Genomic DNA, 9,695 nt, shown 5'->3' with positions numbered 1-9,695 from the left:
TCCGGCCCATTCAGAAGAAAAAAAAATGAAGTTTTTTTGTCAAAATTGTAACATATCTTTATCTGCTTTAATACGTCAGTTCTTTCCAGTAATTCAGAATCAATGAAATATGTTTTCCGCTTTCAGCAATATGTTCAAATAAATCTGATTTTAGACGGTGCAATTTAATAGTCTGAAGATCAAGTATAAAAGTCAAGTTAAAAAGGGGTTCAGTCCGTCATACTAGCAATTGACCCAGCTCCAAAGACGTACAGCAATATGGAAGGCCCTGGACTGACTCTTCTTCTGCTATTCTGCATTTTGTCTTTTTTTGGAAGTTGTTTGACTGTCGTTCTGTTCATACGGAATTTATACGTTGAACGGCAAGTCAAAGAGCTGGAGCTCTGGCAAGAAGCTGAACAAGTGAAGGCCAAGGCAAACTATCCAGCTGGTTGTCAGAACACGGCAAACAAAGATAACATTCCAGGTAAGAAATCTGATAATTCTGTTCACTGAAAGCCCGGTACTTCAGTTCAACGATCTTACTTCGATTCTCCCGCCACCGCAGAAGATGGAGTCTAGATCTAGAGGCCTATATCCTTTTCCCTTTTCCCTCTGTAAATATGGAGCCAGGTAAAACGGCGAGTCTGTAAATTCAATGAATGAGCAAAATGCTACAAGTGCGTTCTACATTTCCATACAATTATGTTGTATACGTCTGCGCGCCTGTTGAATTAGTACTCCTTACTAAGCGAACTTGATGGGCGCAGATCTTAGCGCCTTCGGTATCAATGGTACTTCAGTTTTATTCAGGTTCATAAGCAATGCCACTTTGCTGATCTATATATTCCACGCCTATTACAAGAAAGAAGAAACAGACGTTAGTGAAGAAACCGTAAACCAACTTTAACCGTGACACCTGTACGCCTGCTATTGCCATAAACAAGATTTAGAGTGCATTTCTTAGGAGGTGAATGAGAAACAAACGGAGTTGCTTTATACAAAATAACCAGCATTTTCACGGTGTGAAACTGACGAGTCGTCAGATGTAGTGTAGAATACCGAAGGAGCTTGAAGCAGTGCTTGAATCTAATAACTGTAGAGATACGCAATAATAACTCACTCGGAACCCAACAGCATATTTCGTGAAATACCTGTTCGGATAAAATTTTGATGAAATTTTCGCCTTACGACTCTCAGTGTGCACTTTTCGAAGTTTGTCGAAAACAGTCACATGCATGCACTACACAAAACATCACCCACCTAACAGCAGTTGAAAATCACGGAAAGTTTCCGAAGGGGTTATTTTATATTACGACGTTTTCACTTCAATAGGACAGCTAGCATAGCGGGTAGAAAATTCGTAGAAAACGCTACCGAAGTTAACATTCGGCTATCAATTTTTGAAAGAAAACATTTATTCGCAACACTTTGGGTGCTTTAAATTTGAGCCAAGAAAATCGTCAAGTTCTTTAAATTGATAAAATACCCCTTTCAGAGCAGTCTTTATCAACAACAATGAACTTATCGATGTCCTTTCAGTCTTTTTGTTGATCTGATTCATTTGGTATCCGATAGTTTCGTAACTGAGAGCGGGCCATTTCAGAAAATCGTTGCTAGAAGATGTGTGCCAGAATTTCTTTAGCTGAAAGCGAACGATTCAAAGTTTGCTTTCATCGGCTTTACGTGTTCCACAACATGCACCTTCGGCCATGTTCCGTTGTTGTACTGTTTTGATCAGATCTGAAATGATTTCACAGGTTATTATTTTGCGTTCCTTCATCGTCAACAGAAAAACAATCCAAGCTTTAAGGCATTGACGACGTTCCTTTAACAAAAAATCCGCAGGAAAAAAAAAAGAACTTGGCCAATATCCGGCCATCTTGACCGAACAAGCTTGATCCGTAGTTATATATATATTTAGAATGAAGAACTGGAAATCCAACGGAACAGGACTACATCGCATCATACGAAGAAGATTCACAGGCATATTCACAAAAGGCACCCCGAGCTGGGCCCTTAATTAAACAGCAATATTGTAATAAATTCCCAGATGGTGGCCCCTCAGATTACCTAGCGCCAACAAGGCCGCGAGTAACAGTATCCCAGACTGGGACCTTTGACAACCGCCCAATTTACGTGTGATCTCTACGTTAATTGTAGTTTATTCTTTTTTTCGAGTGAAATTTCTGACGCCTATTCAAGCCAAAAGGTGCCAAAGAAAGCAACTGTGCACTCTAATATGCCTCTTTAGTGATTAGAAGTTTCTCGATGCTGCATGAGTTGTTGACAGTCTCCTGCACTTGATCAATACATTGGAATGAGAAGTCGCTTAAATCATGTGGTGTTTTGTTGAAATGTACCGCTACCTCACAAGTCTTTTTCTTAGTGACCATAGCAGACTTATGGTTGCGAAATCTAACTCGAAAGTCAGTTGTTGTAGAACCAATGTATTGAAGGCGACATTTCTTGCACGAAGCCAAATAAATAATGTTCTTGGAATCACAAGAACGTTTTGATCGTATTTTGTAACTTTTACCTGTTTGAAAACTTAGAAAGGGCACTAAGGCACTAAAGAATTAGAGGCATGATAATGAAAATAAGGGAAACGTTACTCTAATCTTTCCTGAGGCCTCTTTAGTGTGTGCGTACTTTTAACTTTACCGTGTCTAGTATATCAAACATACAAACAATTTTTGCGAATATTAAAATTAACTTTTTGTCAATTTTCCGCTCAATCCCCTGAGCACGCAACAGAACAATAGGCGTTTGTTTGGAGATGTAAGAAAAAGGTTGAGCCACTGCAGTAGACCATTTCTTGATACCTGCCGGGTAAAGTTATCCGGCTTTTAAGTGAACATCCTCATGTATCAGTTTGGGGAAGTGTCGCTTACCAGTACGGTAACCAGTAGCGTTCCTGAATAAGATTCCAGAACGGCAAGCAGAGAAGTCACTAACAACCTGCTGTTGTCTCGCTTTAGAAAATATCCGGAAAGAAATAGGGAAACAAGGGCGTTTCTTTGCTGTGATTGGAGCTCCAGGCAAAGTACATGTAAAGCGATCCCCAGACCGGCGAGGTCCAAAAGACAGGCGGGGACTGGCACAAGGAATGACTGGTGTAGATGGGAAAAATGGAATACCAGGAGCTAAAGGAGAATCTGGAATCCGCGTGGCCATGCAAGGAAACAAGGACGAAACGGAGATCACGGAGCTACTGGCCCCAAATGAGATCCCTGACGTGATAGAGGAAAAGGCAAGTGTTGACACACCAAAAGAAAGGCAATTGATTATTAGCAGTTTATATATATCGAAATTACCCAAAAAATATCTATGTAGTTGGAAAGCCTAATCATGCACAAAGAAAAAAAATGTAATTCAGTAATTCAGAACAAAATCAAGCAAAGATGGAAGAAACTCACAGATCAAACACGAGCCCTGGAATGGCACAACTTTTCCCAGATTGCGTGTTCTGCGCCCGTTGCTTCTGCAAAATTAGGATAATCTCTGCCGATTTTTTTACTCGTGTCTTATTAACAGGTAATCCCTTTATTCCGGTGTAATTTGGAATCAATGAGCACTCGTAAATTTGTTTTAGACTACAAATTGCACTTGCCCTTCAGACTCGTCAAATTGTGTTAGCCTTGTAAATATTTATTCATCTTCATTTAGTCCAAATTGCTATCGAAACCGTGTGATTACCTTTACAAACCGAAAAAAGACAGCCAGATGCTTTTTTGTTTTGTTTTGTTTTTGTTTTTGTCTTTTTGTTTTGTTTTGTTTTTTTTTTTTTGTACAAAGCTTGGTGGATTCGTATTCCTGACCACTCGCGAAGACAAAAATGCAGCCAATGGTCAAACCGAGGCTGATCAAAAAGTTCCTTCTCCTAAAAAAGTAACCACAGATTACTCTGTTGGCTAGTTATGGAAGCCCTATTGGGAGAAAGTGTACTCAAGGTCTTAAGTATACATTGGCTCACGACGAAGCAAAAAGGTTTTTATCTGCAATTATACGGACCAACTTGAGTTAGCTAAAAATATTCTTACATTTTCTTCCGCTTAATTCAAAGTGAACAAATTGCACAAACCGAGATTCCCTTTTTCAGCAGATTACGATTAAGTTTATGCCAGCTAAACTCCCCGAGACAGTCAGTCGGTCAGTGAATCAACCCATTGATTTAGTCCTTTGGGATTCCTTTATTTCTTAATAAGAAAATAGGCTCATTTTTTACTTGTTTTAATTTAATCTTAATTGGCTCGATGGCTCAAATGCCCCTTTGGTGATTATTTACTATTATTGTTTTATTTATTTATTTATTTATTTATTTATTTTTATTTAATTAATTCGCCCAGAAGCAAGAAGGCATACAAAAGGACACCTCACCCTTCCCCCATAACATGGAAACTTTTTCGTATTTATTAAAGCGTTTATTCCCTAAAGCGCAGTTGCGGATAGTTTAAATTAAAACTTCACGGCATAGAGCGTTTGAGGAATACTATCAAGCTTCTCATAAAAGTCAAGTAAAGTAACCATTTCTAACGTCGATACCTCGTAACAGTAACTGAACTGACAAAGCGTTGGTCGACGGATGCGCTCATGTTAGAAGAGGTGCAAGCAAGGATGTGAGTTCCGGAAATCAAACCCAGGACCTGCTGCACCAATGCAAGGCCCCGCACTAACCGATTGTGCCAACCTTACTTATTGTTATGTCGTCTATGCATCAGCAATAGTCCTTCTATGTTCTGAGTAAAACGTTCAATGTGTTTTAGGTGAACCAGGGCCCCCGGGAAAGTAGTAAAGACGAGCTCGAGGATTCTGTGGGATCAAAAGGAAACCGGGATATCCAGGAGAAAAAGGAGAAAAAGGTGAGAGCCGCAAAAAGGAACTAATGAAATTTTAGGAAAATATCCTGTCCGAATTAAGGTTACAAAAATGCTGGATGTTAATTACAATTTTTCTGACCGTGAAGGAATTTGCTATAATCCTTTCGTTTTCGAGAGGTTTTAGACATCTGAGTTAATTCTTGTATTGCATGGGAATTCACTTTTTTTTTTCTGGGATGACACCTGAGGTCAGCTTGCGAATTCTATAAGCGGTGGATTTATACAAATTATCCAAATACCAATGTGGCATCGGTTACGTAACGGTCCATAATTTTAATTTCTAGATCTTGATTTTTGCAGGAGAATCCTGTGACTGCATGGAAACGGTGAGAACCTATCAGGATCGGATTGAGTATAAAGGACACATACAGCACATCATAAAGCTTTTGAATTAACTGTGCTATCTACAGTCTGTTTCTTCTTCTTCGTTTTCTTTACGATAATCATTATGATGGCAACGATTATTTCATTTCATTGTATTTTATGTCATTGTATCTTAGTATCGGCTGGTACTGTTTTGCAACTGTTTTAACCTTACAAATTAAAGTCTTTATTATAAAGGACTTATGAAGAGTTCCGTGAGCGTTGCATATACTTTGTGTGGATGACAATAAAAGCAATGGATTCTTCTAAAGCGTTTCATAGGGTTGCCTACTAGATTTAGTTGCCTTTATAAATATGGTTATCTGCAGTGTATACAGTCACCTCAACATCGCTGCTAGGAGCTAAGAAAAGGAGATACTACTTTCTTAGTTAGTGACATGTTTAGACAGATTTGAGGTATTAATAAGTACACAAAATGCCACTGATAAGAAAAAAAAATTGACAACGAGTAACTTTGTGTTGTTTGATTTATAACTGCCGAGACACGTTTATATTACAAATATGTCTTTTTCCCCTCAAGCTTTCATGACCTGTTATTCTGACTAGACGTGTATAAGCTTAAGAATGAACTTTGGACAGCGCAGTTAAAAAGCACCATTCCGGGGATAGGACGTTTACGAAAAAGGACACGATAGCTTCTCAGTTTTTCTATTTTCTTCGATTCGAGGATAAGTACTATTTTCTCACAGTGGGCTTTTCATGGCCAATGAAACGAAAGGAAAGAACACAACAAGTTTTAAGAATCCCAAATCAGCTGGCTATTTACCCCGGTGGGGGGAGGGGGGGGGAACCATATTAAAAGGGGGGAATACTACCATATAAAAAGGAGAGGGATGTTCGTCGTCTCGCTTAAGGGCGTAAATTTTGGATTTTGGTCTCACTTAGGGTGTTCTTGCCAGAACGCAATCATACGTAAATGTGAAGGTCTCCTTTAGGATTGCGCGCGAAGAAATGTAAGTGTATATTTACACAAATCCGTTATATTTCTCCACGTAGGTTAAAGTATTAGATGATAATTTCTTTGCCATCATTAAAAGTCACTGTATTTTTCATTTCTCTGTGGTTTAAACATGGTCTCTTTTAGGGGTCAAAAAAGCCTTGGCCACGCCCAGATTGGTGTCCTTTAGGAGTTTAATTTAAAATCTCCGACGAGCATCCCTCCCCTTTTTATTTGGGGGCTGCCGCCCCGGGAGGGGGGGGGGGGGATATTTACAAGTCGACCAGCCACCATAGAAGTTGAACCAGTGACTACTAGTATCAAATTCAAGTAGTCCCGAACCCGGGATTTCCGGATCTCAAAGCAGGCGCCCTAATCACTGACCCTCACGTGTTGTGACAATCTTACAAGAGTATTACAGAAGCTGGTATATGCACCTTAACCTCCGTAAAAGAGAGGGACATTATATGTAGTCCATTTGTAACCGCAAAACAACGGTCCGTAAAATCGCGACAGATTTCATCAAAACTGAAAACTGTCTGCACAATCACAAAAACAAATGCCAACATATTTGTGATGTGATAAATTGGTGACATTTGCATCATGTGCACTAAACTTGTCAAACGCATCAATTTTGTAATTTGTATTCAATTGCAATTGTACTTTGATCTTGATGGGGTTGAATATGGGGGGCTAATATGGCGTAAGAGGCCAAGTCGCTCAGAAAGTTTATTGCAAAGCTCGTCAACATGCACTTGATAAGTGAGATCTTCATCGATGATCATACCAAGAAGTTTATGGTTTACAACGTTTTCAATTTCTGCGTTATCCGTTTTTACTTCCAGTTTTCCTGAAACTTGAACCATGCGCTTCCGTAGACGCTTCCCCGTTACCAACGAAGTTTTTGTTTTCTGCATATTGATGTACATTTTAGTACTGTGAAGATTCATTTATCCGGGAATATGATAGTAGGCGAAGCATAAACTTGAATGCCCTGGATATTTCGTGGACTTACTTTTCATAAGCTCTCGAGCTTTCCTGAGCTCTTGGTCACATGACTGGTGACCAAGACAAGGTTGGGATGACAATGCAGAATTCCCCGCCTACTTCCGAGGATGACGTCACCAACAACACCAGTCGTGTAACCAAGAGCTCAGGATAGCTCGAAAGCTTATGAAAAGTAAATCCACAAAATATCTGGAGTATTCAAGTTTATGCCTCGCCTACTATCATGTACATTTTGTTTTCTCTGGCCCATTTCTCTACTTTACACAGATCTAGTGTCAATGTTTGATTGAATGATTGTATGATTTTCCAGTTTGAACTCGAAGACAAGGTGGTATCGCCTGCATAAATAGGGAGCTTACGAAACGAGGACGACGACGGCTACGAGGACTTCATTTAAAAATACAAGTTCGCGTTATTCATATCACTACGAAATTATTTCATGTAGTTTCGCGTTAAAATGTGTAGTAACTGTCGAGGAATTAAACTGGTATGAGTGGGTTGGAAGCGTAGAGAGAAAACTGAAAATTCATCGTCATTTGCTAACGTCCTCCACAGAACCTTGAATTTGGTCATTTCACGTCGTCATTTAGGAGATGATGGCAACGAAATGTACCAAAATGTAAAACGCACGTGCAGAGCCATTGTTTTTGCTCACTAAACCTATTGTTTTGTAGCGTCGTCGTTGCCGTCGGCGTCGTCGTTTCGTAAGCTCCCTAATGTCCATAGTTGACTCAGTTTTGAACGTGAAGAGGAATATCGTTGACGAACAAAAGGAAAAGCAACGGACCTAGAGTTGACCCTTGGGGCACACCTTGCTTTACCGTCAACTGTTCAGACGTATTTTTCGCTGATGAAATAAACTGCTTCCTCTAACACAGGTAGGATTTGAACCAGGCAATTAACAGAAGAAGGAGGAGCACCGTATATGGACAGCTTTTTTTAGAAGAAATTCATTATCAATCACATCAAAAGCTTTTCGGAAATCTATAAAAACCAGACCGGTCACTAAGTAGCTAAGGCCATTAATTCATAATTTATAATTTATAGGCCATTAACTTATACAAGGTTGGGATGATAATACGGAATTCTCGCAAGTGTATTACAGAAGATGGTTTTTACTCTGCTAGATGGTACACGTATAGTGCTCAGCTAGATCACAACGCCGACACCACTAGCTAACTTGCCTTTGCAAACAGTTTGCGGATTATCCTCGGCATTGCTCTAGAGTGTTTATGAACAACTGCGTTACAGAGACCATAAGTTCAGTTTATTTCTCTTGTCCGAGACGACGAAAGCTTAACCATCCACAGATGTCCTTTTAGAGAATTCACCTTCTCCTTATTTACTCAAAGACCCATGAGAGAATTCCAGTGCCTCTTGCCTCTGGCAAGGCACTCACTTCCTCGTGGTACAACAGCAAAAAGGCAGGGCGTTTTCGATACTTCCGAATGTAAGGAAGACTTAAAGAAAAGGAAAAAAGTTCGGTAAAAGTGTTCTTAAGTTAAGGACCTGGTGATCAGAAGTCCTTTGGTAAATTATATTCAGTAGTGCGTTCAAATTCCGCACTTGCCTTAAATTCAAGCTCTAAATAATCGATTTGACGACAAGCTGTTAAGAAACTACTGGCGCTTTCAATGTTTATTTGACGTGATCCGGATATTTTACCATCTAGAAAGAACAAATTTGGTCGGGTTCCAGCATTGATATGTGCCGTGAAAAGTTCCGGATCACGTAGATTGGCTGACTCCACTCACACCTGGAGATTAAGTAAACAGAGTTGTGAGGTTGATTAAGGATTTGTGAATTCGTAATTTCCGATTTTCAAAAGGAATCAGATATATAAGGTTAATGGACTAAGTCAAGAGATTATGAAGGTAACCTTAATAATCTCTTGACTTAGTTGAGATAGCCTAGGAGACCTTTCGTTAAAAAAATTCTCTGCGTCTCCGTCTTATATGGAATTAGAAAGATCTACTGACAAGGGAGAGCGCTCTCATGAAGGAGGGCTTAAGATCAAATGATAACTCACAAATCTTTCTTATGCAGTGGTTAGCTTTGTTTATCTTCATCAACAACGGATTAAACGAAATTTTCACGTTTCACTTTCCACCGACAGTTTATGAAATTTATTCCTTGGTACAAATTTTATCATGATCTCGATAAAGAGTTTTACAATGTAATCAATGACACTCTCAAACAGTTTTCGACTTGAGAACACGACTTACTGTAATCCAGAGTTACTGTGGTCAAGCGTTCCGTCACCATAAGATAGTTAAATACGTACTGCTGCATGATAATCAGTGCGGGTTCTATGATCTTTGCGGATTTTGCGGATTGACCCGCATCCGCAAAATTAGTTTCCGTACCTGAATAAAAACCCGCAAAATAAAACCTTGCATTGCAAACTTGTTGTCATGGCCTTGGGGATTGTAATCCCTTGGAGAGGATTGCGACCTGTCTTGCCGGGCAACTTAAGTTATCCTACCTTTTCATGACCTGCTGATGGA

The 9,695-nt window shown here is 39.6% G+C and overlaps 1 protein-coding gene across 6 annotated transcripts in view; it reads left to right on the top strand.

Moving 5' to 3' along the window:
- Positions 1-5,491, top strand: part of LOC138004202 (uncharacterized) — a 12,228-nt gene extending 6,737 nt beyond the window's left edge. For 2 of the 6 annotated variants that reach the window (XM_068850654.1, XM_068850660.1), the window contains exons 2-5: positions 318-466; positions 2,961-3,232; positions 4,746-4,841; positions 5,160-5,491. In XM_068850654.1, coding sequence (XP_068706755.1) covers positions 318-466; positions 2,961-3,232; positions 4,746-4,841; positions 5,160-5,189 — 547 coding nt within the window. In that variant the 3' untranslated portion in view covers positions 5,190-5,491. Of the gene's footprint in view, positions 1-126; positions 467-2,960; positions 3,233-4,745; positions 4,842-5,159 lie in introns of all 6 variants that reach the window. The other 4 variants (XM_068850658.1, XM_068850656.1, XM_068850657.1 and 1 more) reach the window with 2 other exon arrangements.
- The last annotated feature ends 4,204 nt before the right edge of the window (positions 5,492-9,695 follow it).

Source organism: Montipora foliosa, chromosome 5 (genome assembly GCF_036669935.1).
Source record: "Montipora foliosa isolate CH-2021 chromosome 5, ASM3666993v2, whole genome shotgun sequence".
Lineage (NCBI taxonomy): Eukaryota > Metazoa > Cnidaria > Anthozoa > Scleractinia > Acroporidae > Montipora > Montipora foliosa.
The sequence above is the reverse complement of the archived record's forward strand: the minus strand, read 5'-3'. Positions and strand labels throughout refer to the sequence as shown.